The sequence below is a fragment of the Lissotriton helveticus genome, chromosome 5_2, assembly GCF_964261635.1.
Source record: "Lissotriton helveticus chromosome 5_2, aLisHel1.1, whole genome shotgun sequence".
Taxonomy (NCBI): domain Eukaryota; kingdom Metazoa; phylum Chordata; class Amphibia; order Caudata; family Salamandridae; genus Lissotriton; species Lissotriton helveticus.
This window is the reverse complement of record NC_136066.1, coordinates 1,366,369-1,386,529: the sequence shown is the minus strand read 5'-3', so window position 1 is coordinate 1,386,529 and position 20,161 is coordinate 1,366,369. Positions and strand designations below refer to the sequence as shown.

Sequence of the window (20,161 nt, the reverse complement as noted above, 5' to 3'; positions counted from 1 at the left end):
TTACAGCTGCACACGTTTTACAGAAGATTTGTGAAGAAGAATTGCCAACGTGCAACATTAGTTTTCCAGCCACAACCTTGGCTAAAGTCTGTGAGATGGTCCCCCTGACCACATTAGGTCACACATGCCCTGCTGATGGTGTGGCCCCTGAAGTGCAGTACCTACAGGGAGGATACAGGGAGGATTTCTAATGCTTTTGTCACAAGCCTGAAAGCTGTAATAAACCCAGTTATGTTTAATACTGGTGACTAGGAAATTCTCAGAGGCTCTAAGAATTCTGAAAACAGATACCTCACAACCGAGATAGTGTTTGGTATTATAAGACTTATGTTTGCTGTGAGTCTTATGCTGAAAAAGAAAGGATTGCAATTTTAGAACGCTCTACATTCTGATTATACCAGTTTTAGCTCTGTATTTATCACGTTGTCGATTGTAAATATTTTGGATGAAATTTGAATTGATGTATTTTATGAAGTTGTGCTTTTTATGGTTATATTACCTGAAATAAAAGTTGTTTTGATGAGGAGAAACCCGGTCCTGTATGACTATACCACAACAAATGTAGTCAGCCCCAAGCATACTGCCAGAACATTCATTAACAAAAAAAGCAAAAGACACAAAATTGATGGACGGAATGCTGAACAAATCAAAACATTCACCTCCAGTCAAGAGATCTGGTTTAAATCCCTCATTCTTTTGCTCACCATGCCACCCCATTTTAGACATGCCCATATGCAAATCAGCCTTGACCCTGTGCCTCATAGGAACAGTCCCAGCCCTAACTGCTAAGCCAGGTCCTTCCTTGACCGAAAACAAGCATCCTGGGACCAGTTGCGGACTTTCTGCATTTGTCAATCCGAGTGGGACAGGTCTGCTTAGATGTGAGTCCCGTGCTCTCCATGCCACTGGAGTCAAGCTAACCTGGTTGATGAGGGCTGAAAGCCCGAAACCGGTCCTAGGATGCTTGTTTCCGGTCCAGGGAGGACCTGGCCTGGCAGTTCAGGCTGGACTGTTCCCATTGGGCACAGGGTCAAGACTGATTTGCATATAGCTGGGTCAAAAATGGAATGGCATGGTGAGCAAAAAAACCAGGCCCAGATCTCTGTACTGGGGTGAATGTTTTGATTTGTTCTGCATTCTGTCCATCAGTTGTTCTTTTTGTATTCGTGAACAGCACCATATCAAAACTGTTGAGAGTTAGAGGTCTTTCAAACCTCTAAATTTCCTGGATTATTGCTGTTCTTTGGGCCTAATGTTACAGGAGCACACACGTGGGTAACAGTGCTGCACTAAACAATTATGGGTCCTATTTTTTTTTTTCAGTTGAGTTAATGAACTTTTCATCTCCTCCGCCATCATTTCATGTGGTTTTGTACAGGGAAAAAATCACCCATACATTTCTGGTATACAACTAACTAAATAACTAACACCCACACACACACACACTCACCCACACACACACCCTGACACAAGAGTGTGGTAGGCTGTATGTATACTGAGGTTGCCCAGTGCATTCCATTTGGTTATTCCAAGGGTCACAGCTGACAGCCATTAATTACACTGTGAGCATGAAGAAACAAGACCTGCACACTGTGAGCACGAAGAAGCAAGACCTGCACAAACGTGAGACGGAGAACCAAGACCTGCACACACGTGAGCATGGAGAACCAAGACCTGCACACTGTGAGCACGAAGAAGCAAGACCTGCATACTGTGAGCACGGAGAACCAAGACCTGCACACACGTGAGCATGGAGAACCAAGACCTGCACACTGTGAGCACGAAGAAGCAAGACCTGCACACTGTGAGCACGAAGAAACAAGACCTGCACATTGCGAGCACGAAGAAGCAAGACCTGCACACACTGTGAGCATGAAGAAGCAAGACCTGCACACTGTGAGCACGAAGAAACAAGACCTGCACACTGCGAGCACAAAGAAGCAAGACCTGCACACTGTGAGCTGAAGAAGCAAGACCTGCACACTGTGAGCACGAAGAAACAAGACCTGCACACTGCGAGCACAAAGAAGCAAGACCTGCACACTGTGAGCTGAAGAAGCAAGACCTGCACACTGTGAGCATGAAGAAACAAGACCTGCACACACATGAGCACGAAGAAGCAAGGCCTGCACACTGTGAGCACGAAGAAACAAGAACTGCACACTGTGAGCATGAAGGAGCAAGGCCTGCACACTGTGAGCATGAGGAAACAAGACCTGCACACTGTGAGCACGAAGAAACAAGACCTGCACACTGTGAGCACGAAGAAACAAGAACTGCACACACGTGAGCACGAAGAAGCAAGACCTGCACACTGCGAGCACGAAGAAGCAAGACCTGCACACTGAGAGCACGAAGAAGCAAGACCTGCACATTGTGAGCACGGAGAAGCAAGACCTGCACACTGTGAGCACGAAGAAGCAATACCTGCACACACATGAGCACAAAGAAGCAAGGCCTGCACACTGTGAACACGAGGAAGCAAGACCTGCACACTGTGAGCACGAAGAAGCAAGACTTGCACACCGTGAGCACGAAGAAGCAAGACCTGCACACTGTGAGCATGAAGAAGCAAGACCTGCACACAGTGAGCATGAAGAAACAATAACTGTACACACGTGAGCACGAAGAAACAAGAACTGCACACTGTGAGCATTAAGGAACCAGACCTGCAAACACGTGAGCACGGAGAAACAAGACCTGAACACACGTGAGCATGGAGAAGCAAGACCTGCACACTGTGAGCACGAAGAAACAAGACCTGCACACTGTGAGCACTAACAACTAAGACATGCCCACTGTGAGCACAAAGAAATTAGACTTGCACACACGTGAGCACAAAGAAACAAGAACTGCACACACGTGAGCACAAAGAAACATGACCTGAACACACGTGAGCATGAAGAACCAAGACCTGTACACTGTGAGCACAAAGAAACAAGACCTGAACACACGTAAGCATGAAGAAACAAGACCTGCACACTTTGAGCATGAAGAAACAAGACCTGCACACTGTGAGCACAAAGAAACAAGACCTGAACACACGTGAGCATGAAGAAACAAGACCTGCACACTTTGAGCATGAAGAAACAAGACCTGCACACTGTGAGCACAAAGAAACAAGACCTGAACACACGTGAGCATGAAGAAACAAGACCTGCACACTTTGAGCGTGAAGAAACAAGACCTGCACACTGTGAGCACAAAGAAACAAGACCTGAACACACGTGAGCACAAAGAAACAAGACCTGAACACACGTGAGCATGAAGAAACAAGACCTGAACACACGTGAGCACGAAGGAGCAAGACCTGTACACTGTGAGCACAGAGAAATAAGACCTGCACACTGTGAGCACGAAGAAGCAAACTTGCACACTGTGAGCACGAAGAAGCACGGCCTGCACACTTTGAACACGAGGAAGCTCACCAAGCCACACCAGTTCAGACATGGCCATATGCAAATCAGCCTTGACCCTGTGCCTCATGGGAACAGTCCAGCCCGAACTGCCAAGCCATGTCTTCCCTGGACCGGAATCAAGCATCCTAGGGCCGGTTTCTGGCTATTATCCCCTTTGGTATTGTTTTGTTCTCCCTAAGTTGGCAGGGTATGCCCAGACGGGGGTCCCTTGCTCACTCTACCCTTGGATTCAAGATAGCCTGGCTGATGAGGATTATGAATCCGAAACCGGTCCCAGGATGCTTGTTTCCGGTCCATGGAAGACATGGCTTGGCAGTTCGGGCTGGACTGTTCCCATGAGGCACAGGGTGAAGGCTGATTTCCATATGGCCATGTCAGAACTGGGGTGGTGGAGTGAGCTAAAGAATGGTGATGGATTAAACCCAGATCAGTTGACTGGGGGTGAGTGTTTGATTTGCTCAAATGCTCCGTCCATCATCCCCTTTGGTATCGCTACGAAGAAAGAAGACCTGCACACTGTGAGTACGAAGAAGCAAGACCTGCACACTGTGAGCATGAACAAGCAAGACCTGTACACATGTGAGCACAAAGAAGCAAGGTCTGCACACTGTGAGCACGAAGAAACAAGACCTGCAAATTGTGAGCACGAAGAAACAAGATCAAGGAACAAGACCTGTGTACTGCCTGCCTGATGAAACAAGACCCATGTACTGCCTGCCTGATGAAACTAGACCTGTGTACTGCCAGCGTGATGAAACAAGACCTGTGCTGGCAGCTTGAAGAAACAAGACCTGCGTACTGCCGGCCTGAAGGAACAAGACCCATGTACTGCCTGCCTGATGAAACTAGACCTGCGTACTGCCAGCCTGATGAAACAAGACCTGCGTACTGCCGGCCTGAAGGAACAAGACCCATGTACTGCCTGCCTGATGAAACTAGACCTGTGTACTGCCAGCGTGATGAAACAAGACCTGCGTACTGCCGGCCTGAAGGAACAAGACCCATGTACTGCCTGCCTGATGAAACTAGACCTGTGTACTGCCAGCCTGATGAAACAAGACCTGCGTACTGCCGGCCTGAAGGAACAAGACCCATGTACTGCCTGCCTGATGAAACTAGACCTGTGTACTGCCAGCCTGATGAAACAAGACCTGCGTACTGCCGGCCTGAAGGAACAAGACCCATGTACTGCCAGCCTGATGAAACAAGACCTGCGTACTGCCGGCCTGAAGGAACAAGACCCATGTACTGCCTGCCTGATGAAACTAGACCTGTGTACTGCCAGCGTGATGAAACAAGACCTGCGTACTGCCGGCCTGAAGGAACAAGACCCATGTACTGCCTGCCTGATGAAACTAGACCTGTGTACTGCCAGCCTGATGAAACAAGACCTGCGTACTGCCGGCCTGAAGGAACAAGACCCATGTACTGCCTGCCTGATGAAACTAGACCTGTGTACTGCCAGCGTGATGAAACAAGACCTGCGTACTGCCGGCCTGAAGGAACAAGACCCATGTACTGCCTGCCTGATGAAACAAGACCTGTGTACTGCCAGCCTGATGAAACAAGACCTGCGTACTGCCGGCCTGAAGGAACAAGACCCATGTACTGCCTGCCTGATGAAACTAGACCTGTGTACTGCCAGCGTGATGAAACAAGACCTGCATACTGCCGGCCTGAAGGAACAAGACCCATGTACTGCCTGCCTGATGAAACTAGACCTGTGTACTGCCAGCGTGATAAAACAAGACCTGCGTACTGCCGGCCTGAAGGAACAAGACCCATGTACTGCCTGCCTGAAGGAACAAGACCCATGTACTGCCTGCCTGATGAAACTAGACCTGTGTACTGCCAGCCTGATGAAACAAGACCTGCGTACTGCCGGCCTGAAGGAACAAGACCCATGTACTGCCTGCCTGATGAAACAAGACCTGTGTACTGCCAGCGTGATGAAACAAGACCTGCGTACTGCCGGCCTGAAGGAACAAGACCCATGTACTGCCTGCCTGATGAAACTAGACCTGTGTACTGCCAGCGTGATGAAACAAGACCTGCGTACTGCCGGCCTGAAGGAACAAGACCCATGTACTGCCTGCCTGATGAAACTAGACCTGTGTACTGCCAGCGTGATGAAACAAGACCTGCGTACTGCCGGCCTGAAGGAACAAGACCCATGTACTGCCTGCCTGATGAAACTAGACCCGTGTACTGCCAGCCTGATGAAACAAGACCTGCGTACTGCCGGCCTGAAGGAACAAGACCCATGTACTGCCTGCCTGATGAAACTAGACCTGTGTACTGCCAGCCTGATGAAACAAGACCTGCGTACTGCCGGCCTGAAGGAACAAGACCCATGTACTGCCTGCCTGATGAAACAAGACCTGTGTACTGCCAGCGTGATGAAACAAGACCTGCGTACTGCCGGCCTGAAGGAACAAGACCCATGTACTGCCTGCCTGATGAAACAAGACCTGTGTACTGCCAGCTTGAAGAAACAAGACCTGCGTACTGCCGGCCTGAAGGAACAAGACCCATGTACTGCCTGCCTGATGAAACAAGACCTGTGTACTGCCAGCCTGATGAAACAAGACCTGTGCTGGCAGCTTGAAGAGACAAGACCTGTGTACTGCCAGTCTGATGAAACAAGACACAATCCACATTTTAGATTGAGCCTAGTTGTTTATAGCCACAAAGCCTATATGGAGGAAACAATGCTGATCCTGGGCACGCACCTTTTGTGATGGCACACTGTTCACACTTACTATGCTGGGCAGTGCTAATGTGCACACATTTATTATTACTAGGTGCACATCATTAACACTGAGGACATCATGTTAATACTGGGTACATAAATGCCTTGGCTGATGCAGAAGAATACAAATTCTTGGCATAGTGTCCCGTTATTATAGGACCCCTCCAGTTAGGACTGCCTCTTAAAACTGTTACCTTTTAGGCAACATATCATACAAGCATTGGTAAAGCCAATAGGTCTGGGTTAAATGCGCTAGCATTCAGCATTTGCACATTATAGCGAGATACACAGAAGGGAGTCAGCAGAAAAGAGTCTTTGGTTGTAGAGTAGACCCTCATGTAGTTCAATGAAAGCACCTGAATGGAGTTGGAAGGATACACTCAAACAGCCAATAGCAATAGGTGAGATATGAATACTTCGCTGGAAGCCAACTCCTGAAAGAGACTGGTTGAAGCCAGTCAATGATTTAAAGCCCACTTGAAGTATACTGTTAGCAATAGGTCTGTTTGAGAGCTGCGCTGTAAAACGTATCACTGAGCTCAATTAAGATGCTAGAAGCAGGGAGTCCACCAAACTCAGCTTATCAATGTTCCACTCAAGTGGTATCCCCACAACTTTTGTCACCCATCCGTAGACAAGGTAATGCAGGGGCTGTGTGGAAGAAGGGGCAAAGATTCATATCCCAATGACACAGAATACCTATATTTTAGGAATTGACTATCATTCCGTAGTGTGCCCCCAGAGTTTTGCATTCACTGTTTTGGCTGGCTGCAGAATGCTGTGCACTTTACACCTGCTAACCCGTGGTAAGGTGCTTACGCTCCCCTTTCAACATAATGAAATTAGCAAACACCTGACTTGCATATTTAACTTACCTGTAAATCCCTAGTATATGGTATAAAGGGTACCCAGGGCCTGTAAGTTAAATGTCACTAGTGGACTGCAGCACCCACTGTGCTATCCACTTCAGTGACAGTGCAGCCATGGCTGCATCCCACTATTTGCAGCCAGGCTCATGCAGTTGTAAACAGCAAAGTCAACCTGTCCATACGATTCCTTTTGATGGGTCACAGCCTTCCTTCTTAATATTTATAAGTCACCCCTATGTAGGACTCCTTTCCCACAAGGCAGGGCGCATGATATTTAAAATTAGGAATGTAGGAATGTAATGCTAAAAATGCCCTTAAAGTAAAAAAAAAAATAACACAGCTATTTTCACAGTAGGAAGGCTAACTGTTCAACCAGAAAACACTAGGCTACAATATTACATTTAATATTTCAAATTTTGGTTAGGAACAAATACAAAAATGTATTAATTTCCAAGTCGATGGTGATGTTGGACTTTTGATAAATAATAAGGAAATTATACTTTTAGAAAGTACCCTTTCCCTGCCTAAAGCCTCAGTGACCCATTTGCATCTGTTCAGCAACTTCTGCCATTCACTAATTAGCATTTAGAATAGGTGTGGATTGTTATGAAATGCCCTTTCGGAGCAAGCAATTGGCTGACCTCAGATAACCCCTCTAAACCGGACAGAATATGCAGGGTGGGGCTGTGAGCCACCTCTTTTGACATTACAGAGTCAAATTCAGCTTCAATGTCAAATCTTGCTTGATAGGTGTCAGGGTGTTTCATATAACACTTGGTGTGCACTTCAGTGGCTTCCCCTGTCACAGGCAAATGTTAGCTGGCGCCAGAGCAGGGTCCTTCCTTTGACCCCTTTGGTTAGGGTGTCCACAGAAGTCATTCCCACGACTAGCTCGTGACAGGCATACATGTGGCACCCCCAGGCATCCACTTCAGAACACTGCTGAACCTGAGGAAGATCAGAAGAGCACTAAACCTGCTGTCTGTAACCTGAGAAGAGCCCTAAAATGATTGGACCTGCTCTCTCTCTTGTACGCAGGACAAAGAAGTGGACCCCAAGAGTCATTAGGCTGACCGCCTGTTAAGCTACAGGACACAACAAGCTACAAGAGTTCTTTTCCTCCAACTGCTCAGCTGACCAATAGCAACTGAACCTGACCTGGTCCCTTGAGTCTGGCATCTTCCGACACCCTGTGAGTTTTGAAATGCATCCCCTGAGGGCTTAAGAAGAGTACTCATGTGGAGGTCCGGGACGCAAAGGACGAAAGTAAGAAGGTAAAAGCTTCGAACAGAAGAACCTAGCTGGTGTATCTAACCAGCCCGCATCACAGTCAATGTCAAAATTAAGCCCATGGACTTCACGAAGTCAGCGTGGGAGAAGAAGATATATGAGCAAGCAAGTACAAAATGATTGGAGCACTATTGTCATGTGCATGAATCAACTCTTGTGAACTTCTGGTGAAGGCCTTCATGCAGCAACCAAAGTCTAAGTAAGGTGTCTGTGTAGTGTGGTATTTCATCAGGGTAAGCACTATGCCCACCCCTCTGTGGAAGTGGACGGCACAGCAATATGCACACACCCTTCGTGCTGCTGCCCAGCAAGGGAATAAACCCTGTGTACAGAAATGAGGCACCCGCACCTCTTTGCTTGTGCTCGTTCCCTTCCAAACAAAAAGATGCTTCATTATATTATAAACTTCTGGCCTTGTGGTTCAGGGTCAGAACCAGTGTTTAAGGATTGTGGTGGCACAGCGGAGATAGAGTTGAAGATGTGACAACACTGTCAGACACAACACACTCTCCATAGAAAAGTGTGTGTGTGTTTGTGTTCGATCGCCAATCCCGAGTCGCTGGGAGAACTCCTTTTGATAAAGTGAATGGCAACGGGCATATTTTGGGCCAGTAAGGTGGTAAGGATGCTATGGACCCTGGTAAAGTCAAGGAAAATGGCCCCTTTGAGTGATGTTGTGGTAGTTAAGTATAGCGATAATCGGGTTGCAATGGGCCCTTCAGGACTCTGGGCCCAGTGCCACTGCATCTGCTGCACTTACAGTGAGCTATGCCCCTGTTTTGAGCTCAGGTTGCTGGGGTGGCCACGGAGACTAAGATGGAGGCAGAACAGGTGGACATACAGCGAGAAATGCTGGGCTCCTACTAGATACAGGCACCGCATCTGAACCATGCCCACAGCACGTACAGTATTATCCAGTGGTCGTACAATGCGTAGTCCATGTTGTGTTCTGACTCCGTACCAGCAGGCGTCCTAGCTTCTAACCAACAGGAGTTCAGCTGACGTGAACGACAAGCGAGCCAAACGATAACGAACTGTTAAAGTGATGACAAATCTTGGGATCAGTTGGCGCAAAGGGCACTCTCATGACATCAGCCGCAGCAGACATCAAGTAAAGCACCATGGATGACGGTGCAGGCTACAGGGTCAGGTAACCGTCCAGAACATTTTGACAGGGCCCACTTGCCACCTATGGAAGCGACCAATAGCATCTAGGCCCCATAAATAAGGGCTGGTGCCAACCAACAGTACAAATAAAGTATGGCTGGCACACTGTATACAGAGAATGATGCTAGTGGGGCAGAACAGCCAGAAGAATGGAGACAAGCTGATGTAATACATGGGGCTCGCCCTGATGCCAGAAGACCTTACATAGGGAGCAAAAAGAACGGTACTTACCCGTATGTAAGCGCTGATGTTTTTCATAGATTCACATGCTTGAATTCATCCCCATCATGCTGTCAACCCTCGATAATCAATGTCAACGCAGCAGTATTTCAATACACCAACTGACATTGAAAACGAATGGACAAACATTCATAGACCAGTTAGCCATCCACCTCTTTATCCGACCCAAATTTCACCCAATCAGGTGAAGGGGCCCAGGGTTCCAACGCTCCTCAGAGGCTCCAATTACCAGATTTTCACGCATGCAGTAGCCTCGTGAAAGGTGAGAAGGGTGGGTGCATGTTAATCTATTGAAAGATGCCAGTGCTGTAGAACTGTGGTTAAAGTGATCTAACTCTTCTCTTCTGCGGCGTTGAATCTTTCATAGATTCCCATGCTTGAACTTGGACTACCAAAGAAGGACCGCATTTGAAGCACAGGCGGAAATGAGTCTTGCGTTAATGAAAAAGGGTGTGCAGCACTCTTGGGCCCACTTCTGTTTCAGCTGATGGCTGGACATCTCGATAGTAATGCCTGTTGAAGGTGTGAGCCGAAGATGAAGTCGCTGTTTTGCAAGTGTCCAGCAGTGAGTGCAGCCTAGGCCTCCATGCTACTTGTTGACTCAACGCTAACTCTGTGTTGCAAAGGTCGGTCAGCTTTGACGTGGCTGTATTGAAAGCATGACTTCATCCATCATGATATGCCTGTCTTGACAAAGAGCAGCCTTTATTTACGTTTCCATATGAAACAAATAACTTCCCAGTCTTTGAGAAGTCTTTTGTTCTATCAACATAGACCTTTAAACATCTCTTGATGTCTAGAGAATGTAAAGATCTTTTGTCAGCAACAGAAGGTTAAGGGGAAAAGATAGCAGGAGGATTTTCTGGTTAAGAAGTGAAGTTGGAATACTTGGGTCAGATTTCAGTTTAGTAGATACATCACTCTGTGTTTGTCAAACGTTATATACACTCAGTGCTTTAACTGAGAAGGCTTGATTCTCTCAGACTCTGCTTTCTCAAGTTATGGATAACAGGGAAGGAGTCTTCCATGACAGTCTCAGAAGGAAACTACCACAGAGGCAGAGAAGTATGAAACAGGCCTCAGATACATTCCTTCAGCACCTGAGTGGTGAACAAGCACGGTGCAGATATGTTTCACAAGTACCTGGATGTGGCAGACAGGTGCAGACTGATGCTTGCTTATTTTCATTCTCATCCGCTGTGTGCCGAGTTGTGCCTACTCCGCGGAACACGGAGTAGACACAACTTCGCGGGCAGAGCGGAGCTCTCTGCCCGCAGTCACTCACCTTCATGCCTGTATTTTACCAATCCACCCACTGTCCTATTCTATTCTATTCTGGGTTTGGTAAAGCGCAACAGCTGCCCCAGCAATGGGGCGTCCCGGCGCTGAGAGAAGTCACACACCCTACCAGGAGGAGAACGGGGGAGGGGGGGGGGGGAAGGGAGCTGCACTAGTCGGAAGGAAATAGAAGGGTCTTGATTGCCTTACGGAAGGCAGAGAGGCAGTCTATGGAACGTATATGAAGAGGAAGAGCGTTCCACAACTTGGGTCCCAGGACCTTGAAGGAGCGACCTCCAATGCGACAGAGCTTTATTCGGGGTACTTTCAGAAGGAGTTGGTTGGAGGAGCGCAGCTCGCGGCTAGGAGCATAGGGGCAGGTGAGGTTTTGTAGCAGAGAGGGGTTTCCCTGTTTGAAGATTTTAAAGATCGTAATGAGCGCTTTGAATTTTACTCTGTTTTCGACGGGCAGCCAGTGAAGTTTGCGGATGGTGGCTCTGGCTGAGCATCTGCGGGGAAGACCGACCAGCGTTCTTGCCGCCGCGTTTTGGACTCGTTGAAACCTCGCAGTTTCTGCTTTGTTTGCACCTAGGAGGAGGACGTTCACGTAGTCCAGGCGTGATAAAATGGTTGCCTGGACAATCAGCTGGCGAACCTTCGAATCGAAAAAGCCGAGTATGGGCCTAAGATTTCTCAGAAGACCCATACAGGTGGCTGCCACCTTTTTGGTGTGTGTCTGGAAGCTGAGAGTGGCATCCATCCAGACTCCCAGGTTTTTGACGCTAGATTTAGGGAGAGGGGTGGTACCAAGGGATGACGGCCACCAGTGCTCGTTCCAATGGCTGGTGTTTCTGCCAAGAAGGAGCACCTCGGTTTTCCCGGCATTCAGTTGGAGATAGTTGTCCGTCATCCATTGTGCCACTGCTGCCAGGCCATTTCTGAACCTGGATGCCGTGATGGAAGGGCTTTCAGTGAGGGTGACGACCAACTGGGTGTCGTCGGCGTAAGATACCAGCGTGAGCCCCCACTCTTTGGCCACTTCCGCAAGCGGCTGAACATATAAGTTGAAAAGGGAGGGGCTCAGCGCTGAGCCCTGGGGAACTCCCTGTGCTATTGGATAAGGTTTTGAGAGGAAAGGGGGAGCTGATACCCGAAAGGATCTGTCCTTAAGAAAGGAGCGGAACCAGGTTAGAGCAAGGCCAGACACACCGGCCATCTCCAGACGCTTCAGAAGAATGTCGTGTGATACCGTGTCAAAGGCTGCGCTGAGATCGAGAAGAATCAGCGCAGCACTTTGACCGGAGTCTAAAATTGTCCGGAGATATTCGGTGGTGGCCAATAGGGCAGATTCCGTGCTGTGACCCGGTCTGAAGCCATTTTGGGATGGGTCCAGGATGCCATTTAGGTCCACATGTTTGGAGAGAATGCCGTTGACGTGGGCTTCTGCTATCTTAGACATCCAAGGGAGAAGGGATATAGGTCGGAAGTTTTCTGGCTTCGAAGGATCCAGGGTGGGTTTTTTGATAATGGGTGATACCCAAGCCTGTTTCCAGGCTGTAGGTACAGTGGCGGAAGTGAAGGAGAGATTGAGAATTTCGATCATGGGGGGTAGGAAGACGTCAAGCGAGTCCAGAAAATGAGAGGGGCTCATAGGATCCCCTGGGGAGCCAGATTTCACTTTTTTGCAGAGTTTGATCAGGTCGGTAGCAGTGATAGCAGAGATTTGGGTGAGAGGGGTGATAATTGAGTTTAGGTTGTTGGGTTCACCAGGGTGAAGAGGGTTCTGCGGAAAAGTTTTGTAGATGTTCTGGACTTTCTCTATGAAGTATGTGGCAAGCTGTTCGCATTGTTCATTGGATGTAATTTTGGGAGAGGGTGACCTGGGACTCTGAAGTTCTTTGACAAGTTTGAAAATCATTTTAGTAGGGTTTGGGTTAGAACTGATTTTGTCGGCATAGAAAGCTGCGCGGGCAGTACGGATGGCTTTATGATATATTTTAAGTTTGGATAGATAGTTAGCTTAGTCCTGACAGTCAAAGTCTTTTCTCCATTGACGCTCAGCTCTTTTGCAGTCCTTGCGCATGGCTTTAAGGGTGTCATCATACCAAGGGTTTGAAGGTGTGGATCGTCCTTTGGTTAGTTTGGCTGGAATGAGAGTGTCGAGTCCACCTATGATCCAGTTATTGAAGGAGGTATAGGTCGTGTCAATGTCTTGATTGGCTTCCCGATGAAATACTCCTAGGGTTTCATGGAAGATGGGGGTGGAAAGTTTGTGCCATGGTCTTTTAAGGCGACGGTTGCATTCAGTTTTGTGCTGACGTCCTGGAACTGGGACGGTTAGTTGATGAGGTAATGGTCCGTCCATCCCATAGGTGTGGGGACTTCTGTGACTGCCTCATGGATGTTGGTAAAGACTGGGTCCAGAGTATGGCCGGCTAGATGGGTGGGAGCCTGAATGAGGGAGTTAAGCTGCAATGCCGAGAGATCGGTGAGAAGATTGGTAATAGTGTGATCGTTGGATAGGTCAAAATGCAGGTTGAGGTCGCCCAGAATAGTAAAGTTGGCAGATTTGGTTATAAGTGCGGTAGACATCTCGAGGAGGGCGTCAATGAACCTAGAGGCAGGTCCAGGTGGGCGGTAGATATATAGACCCGACATTGTAAATTGTGGGCTAGTGGTAATTTTAAATTGGGCGCATTCGCAATCAGGGAGAGTTTCTTTAATGAATGAGCAGGTGAAATGCTTCTTATAAATAACCGCGATGCCACCGCCTCGTGTATCGCGATTTAAAGTGGCCAAATGATACTCATCTGGGAGCGTGAGGTTGGGGATGGCATATGCGCCATCTCGTAACCATGTTTCGCAAAGGAAGAGGATGTCTGGGTTTTCGTCCAAAATGAGCGAGTTGACCTCTAGATGGTGTCTGGTGAGTGACCTGACGTTAAGTTGAAGTATCGTAAGGGGCGAGGTGGTAGTGGTTGTGCCTTGGTATCCCCGAACGCGAGTTGGACTATCGGTGGTAAAATGGCAGGAGTTGCACTGGAGTTGCGAGTGGCCGAGGACACCTGTGACAACAGGACATCTTTGACTGTGATTCACGGCAAGGAGTTCTTCACGGTCGTATCTTAGGGGCATGTGGGGCACGGTTAGACCAGGGGGACTGGCGAATGGCGATGTCGTGGCGATGACGGGCGCAGACGGGCTTGCCTTAGGCGCGCAAACGGCGCTCCCGCTGCGCTCGTCCGCTGCGCTTCCGTCCGAGGCACATTATGTAGGTGATTGCCAAGGGGGAGGTCCGGGGGCGTGGCCTAAGTCCTCGCGCTGGGAGCGTCCGAGGCAAGGTTTCAATGATCGTCCAGCAGGCAGCGTTATGATCTGCTGCTAGTGCTGGGTGAGTTGCAGAGAGCGTGAACAAAGGTGCTTTTAAAAGCTAGCACAAATATAAACAGTGACAGTCCTCCCCACTCCTGCATCTCTCCTCCCACTTGCACCTTTTGTCCTCAATAGACCTTCAGCTCTCCTCCCCTTCATCCTCATTTACACTTTATTTCTTCCCTTCTCCCTTTATCCTTCAAAACATCACCAAACTGAACAGTTTCAAAAGTCAAATAAAGCATTACTTAAATGTGTCAGTCAATCTAAGTCTTTCTCCACTATTGATTTACATACGCTAGATGTAAACAGCAACATTGCTTATCTTGTAAAGCTTCACCTCTCTCTTGTCTTCCTTCCACCAAGCAGTAAGCACTTACCTATAGTTGATGTTCCTTCGGGAGCTGGAGTCCCAGCTTTGAATGGCTCCCCACATCCGGTCAACCACCTCGTCTCGAGTTGGCTCACTGATGAACCAGGCGTCAGGCCCATCGAACATGATGTGTGAGAGGACCCCGCACGCATTGTAGGACACCTCGATGCCATCTGCCTTGCTCTCCAACAGGTTGCTGTGGAAACAGAGAGAAAGGGTTTGGTGAAGTGAAAAGGTTGAGCACACCAGTAAACAATGCTAGGTCAAAAAATATCTAGTTTCCTGGAAAGTGATTGCTAACAGCAGACGCTGTATGATGCAGGATCCTGTGGCAAGAGGGCGGCGTGAGGGCTTTGGACAGGGCAATTGAGAACATGTGTAACCGGTCAGGACTGTTGATATGCAAAGATCAGGAGCTCTAGTCCAGTGTAGGAGGAACATTTACAACACGAGAATCTACGCAAGTTCCATGTTGGAGAATGTCTCTTTTGTGGCCAAGAAAAAGGGTGAACCTCAGAGCTGTTCCGCTAGAACAGTTTTTTTCCAAATGAATGTGCTCCGACTTATGGCAAAAATTTGGATAAGATCTGCCAGTAACATTCAAAAACGCTCACTATCACCTTCTTTATTTGTACTCGCTTGACGAATAGGTGCTCTGGTCATACAACTCATTTGACTCATCTTAAGGTCCTTGGGGCCATAAATAGCTGTGTGAGCATCACAGGGACTTGAACATCACAAATGCTTCAGAAGTACCTTACCACCATTATTACTTGGAATGCCACAACCCAATTGTAAATGGAATTAACAGATGTTTACAAGCTGCCCGTCCAGAGTTTTGGGTGACAAATCTCTGCCTCACCTCTCCCATGAAACAAATAGAACCACCTTTAGCAGCTCAGTGTTATTTACGGTTTTGAGAATTGTTCCTTGTTAGTTAAAGATCAACCAACCACGGCGCCTGTTGGGGAAAGGGGCAAGGCCTACGTCACACCATCTCACTTAGGCCTCAGAAACGCAACGCATCATTTGAACACAGCAAATGACTGTGTCACACAACTAAATACCATGCATTGCATCGAACTACAATTCACTAGAATACAGAACAATAATCCAATGTAAACTTAATATAAAAGCCTGACAAGGTTTGCATGGTCTGCACTCATTTGCATTTCTACCACAAGATCTAACAAATTACATTAGGCAGAAGTAAAACAAAAATTAACACAGTTTAGCGATGCCCTAACAGTCCAATATGAAGGTCATCTCAACACCACCTACAATTAAGAAACGCCAAACATAAACAACAAGCAGAAACATCAGATAAACTCTTTCCGAGGATCTCGTTAGATCTCAATGCTCTTGTAAACCGTACCTGGGTTGATCACACAAACCTTTGCAGGGAACTAAGTATGTCTATGTTACAGAATAACTGTATCTTGTTTGACCTCAAAGAAGGTCTTCCAAATCTATACAGGTTTATCGGGGTTGATAACGACATACTACATTATCAGAGTGGTTTAATGCGAGTACCAAATACCATGCAATGCACTGTGCTGAGGACCAGCAACGAAAAAACACTTTCCCAAAGATATGTCACAGAGCTCTGGATGCATCGTCTGGAGAATTACATCCAGTTTGGATGCATCGTCTGGAGAATTACATCCAGTTCTAGTGGCCTCAGCTATACAAGCCAGATGAAGTATTCTCCTACTTTTGACACCATATTGGAGGCTCCATTGACAGCACTGCTGCCAAGCTCTGCAGCCCCCAGTATATGAAAATACATCATAACAAATCATTTCTGTGTTGAAGATAAACAAGTTACTTACCTTTGGTAACACTCTTTCTGGCGGATACTTTATCTAACTGTTGATTCTCCTTCTTGTAAATCCCCCCCAGGCGCCAGGCTGGACCCAGAGACTGGTAGGTAGCATCGTGCGCCTCTGTATCTGGTCCGACCTGCCCCGGATGTGATGTCGGGCCCCTTACATATCTGCACCCTTTGTGCACTGACACCAGTTTCTTTCTGAATCTATTCCCGTCATTGGGAGTGAAGCCTTAATAACCAGACGGTGCCGGTGTGCAGATACCAGATTTAGTATCCCATTCAAGGCCTTAAGTATGGTTTACAAGGCCATGCCTAGCTACGGCTCGCCCCAACTCAAACCCTTGTTTCAATGGTATACTCCAGGGAGGACTCCGAGATCATCCACACAGAACATTCCGGTCTCGCCCAGATGTCGCAGATCCAGATGGGGCGGCCATTGCTTTTCAGTTGCTGCTGCCAAGCTCTGCAACTCACTCCCCCCAGCTATTGCCAATGCAAGCTCTCTTTCTGCTTTCCGGAAACTCCTGAAAACTTGGCTATTCCCCTCTTAATCAGCTGTTGCGCTTTTCCCTTTGCTTTTGTCTGCCCAGCGCCTTGACACCTTTGGTTATAGTGCGCTTTACAAATACTATCCTATCGTATCTTATTATCATGGACAAAAAGATTCCATTCCATAGAAAGGGGAGGTGCGAGGTTCGGAGAAGAAGTGTGCACCAGAAAGAGAATTACCAAAAGGTAAGGGACTCGTTCTACTGAGGGATACTTCTTTTTAATTGGGTTTTCGAAATAGTATATCACAAAGTCAAAAACAACACGAAAACAATGCTGCACGTACAACAGGACCACCCCTTTTGGAAGGTAGCTGGTGCTCCACGTCATGAATGGTGTATTATCTGCCAAGAGGAAGACTGCCTGTCTAAGCCATGCATTTACCCCAAATCTTCTTGTGTTTCTCTGGGTTTTACCGCCAAGGCACAATAGTTGATTTGATTGATGTATACTGCTAATCGTAGACTCCTCACCTTGTGAATAGATACCAAAGCAGTACCTCCGCAGGATCATGAAATGCTACAGGATAGATCTAGTGCCCTTCCTGCTGGACCTGATTATCCAGGCAGCAGAGCTTCATGACCGTGTGGATGGATCCCCACGTACCAACCTGGCAGATGTCCCAGCCCGGCTGATGTCCAAGACTGGCACCTCGTGCGCCAGCACCATAGTCGCAGCCTGGCAGATGTCCCAGACTGGCTGATGTCCAAGTCTGGCACCTTGTGTGCCAGCACCGTGGTAGCAGCCTGGCAGATGTCCCACCCCGGCTGAAGTCCAAGTCTGGCACCTTGTGTGCCAGCACCAGGGTAGCAGCCTGGCAGATGTCCCGGACTGTCTGATGTCCAAGACTGACACGTCGTGTGCCAGCACCGTGGTAGCAGCCTGGCAGATGTCCAAGCCCGGCTGATGTCAGAGTCTGGCACCTCGTGTGCCAGCACCAGGGTAGCAGCCTGGCAGATGTCCCAGACTGTCTGATGTCCAAGACTGACACGTCGTGTGCCAGCACCGTGGTAGCAGCCTGGCAGATGTCCCAGCCCGGCTGATGTCAGAGTCTGGCACCTCGTGTGCCAGCACCAGGGTAGCAGCCTGGCAGATGTCCCAGACTGTCTGATGTCCAAGACTGACACGTCGTGTGCCAGTCTGTGGTAGCAGCCTGGCAGATGTCTCAGCCCGGCTGATGTCCAAGACTGACACGTCGTGTGCCAGCACCGTGGTAGCAGCCTGGCAGATGTCCCAGACTGGCTGATGTCCAAGACTGACACATCGTGTGCCAGCACCGTGGTAACAGCCTTTGCTCTGGGAGAATGAGCCCTTCTCTTTCTTGCCCAATCCATGGGTTTTGATGCATAGGACAATCCACCTGGAGAATATTTGCTTCTGCCCAGTTTTCCCTCCAGAGAAGCTTACAAAGAGCTGATCGTCCAGCTTATGTTCTTTAATGTGATCGATGTTGAACGCTCAGAGCTCTTTTTGGGTCTAGGCAATGTAGCCTTTCTTCTTCCTTGGATGCAGGAGGAAGGGTGAAAAAAGCTGGCAGGGCGATAGACTGCTCTATATAGAAGAGAAAGGCAACTATCATAAGACACGTCACTTTACTACACAGCACCAGTTTCTCTGGAAAAAAGTAGTAATGGTTTCCAGACAGCTAATGATTGCAATTCCCTCACGCGAGGAACTAACGTTGTCGCGATGATGCATGCCGTCTTCAAGGTGAGCAGGAGGAGAAAACAGCTTTCAATGGTTCAAATGGAGTGAACATGAGAAAAGTGAGAACCAGACTGAGGTCCAACTTGCGCATGACAAATGACATTGGCGGGTCAGCCTTTTGAGAAAATGCTTAACAGGTGATTTAAAGAAAGATGGCTCAGCAGGCAAAAGTAAGAAGGCTGAACGACCATACAAATAACCTTTAACTGTTGCCACAGCAAGGCCCTGCTGGGCCAGAGGGAAACAAAGTAGCAGAGTATTAGGCCTGTAATGGTCGGATATTTAGGAAAGAACACCAGACACAAAATCTCTCTGTGTTTATTTCAGTCAAGGGGCACCTTGCTGCGAAGATGACGCTCATGAACGTGAGATGGAGTTCAAATTCTCGCAACTGTCATCGCTCAATCTCCAAGCACGGTGGTGTAGGTTGAACAGGCTCGGGTGCACGACCCGGCCTTGTTGCTGTGACAAGAAGTCCTCCAAAGGGGCAGCTGGATCAGAGGACAAATGCTCATAAACAGAAGTTCTGTATAACGCACTCGCTTCACCAGGGCCAGGAGCATGACTTGCCAGAACCGGTGTCACCGTAGCTGGCGTCTCCATGACTTTTAATCCTTCCTCCCAAATATGACTCACGATAGGCAAGGATCGCACAGATTTGCTATATGATTCCTTGAAGTCGTATAAAAAGCATTCCGCTTTATCCTCAGTCATGGTGAGTGCAAATCTCTTAGTGGCTCTTTCCATTAAATTATGAAAACCACCAATGTCCTCCAGTGGAAAATCTACTGGCTTCGGCGTAGGAGTTGAAGGTGAGGGGATGAGATAGTCATTCTATTCTGCACTTGGTTCCGCAATCTCTCCATCCTCGTGGTCATTATCCGTGGTGGCGTGTTGTGACGTTGGTGGTGGAGACCTAGCAGTAGGCTCCGGCAAAATCTCTCTCTTACGCACTGGCGTCCCTGGTACAGACCGTGGATGCGGAGTACCTCTGGAACTTCCTGAGTGGCTGGAGTCGTTGGATATCTTCTTCTATAATCCTCCAACATGCCCTGGAGGTATTTCAACAAAGAGCATGGTACACTTCTCATATCCTCACGCTGCTGTTGGTGATATTGGTGCTGTTCTTGGGGATACTCTTGAAACCCGCCATATTCTTCCTTAGAATCGACCTCCTGGTACTTGACTTGCAAATGCGAAGGGCTACTCGCAAAACCATAAGGACCCTCGCCATCCTCTTCCTCCGAATCTTCCTCTTCCAGCAGGTGAGATGGAACCAATGGAGACACCTTGCTTGGCGATGTAACCTCTGGT

At 48.2% G+C, this 20,161-nt stretch overlaps 1 protein-coding gene across 1 annotated transcript in view; it reads right to left on the bottom strand.

The window, feature by feature from the left end:
- ZER1 (zyg-11 related cell cycle regulator) overlaps positions 1-20,161 on the bottom strand; it is a 240,799-nt gene that overhangs the window by 34,223 nt on the left and 186,415 nt on the right. Inside the window, exon 13 of the mRNA XM_078646593.1 lies at positions 14,768-14,956. Coding sequence (XP_078502719.1) covers positions 14,768-14,956 — 189 coding nt within the window. The remainder of the gene's footprint in view (positions 1-14,767; positions 14,957-20,161) is intronic.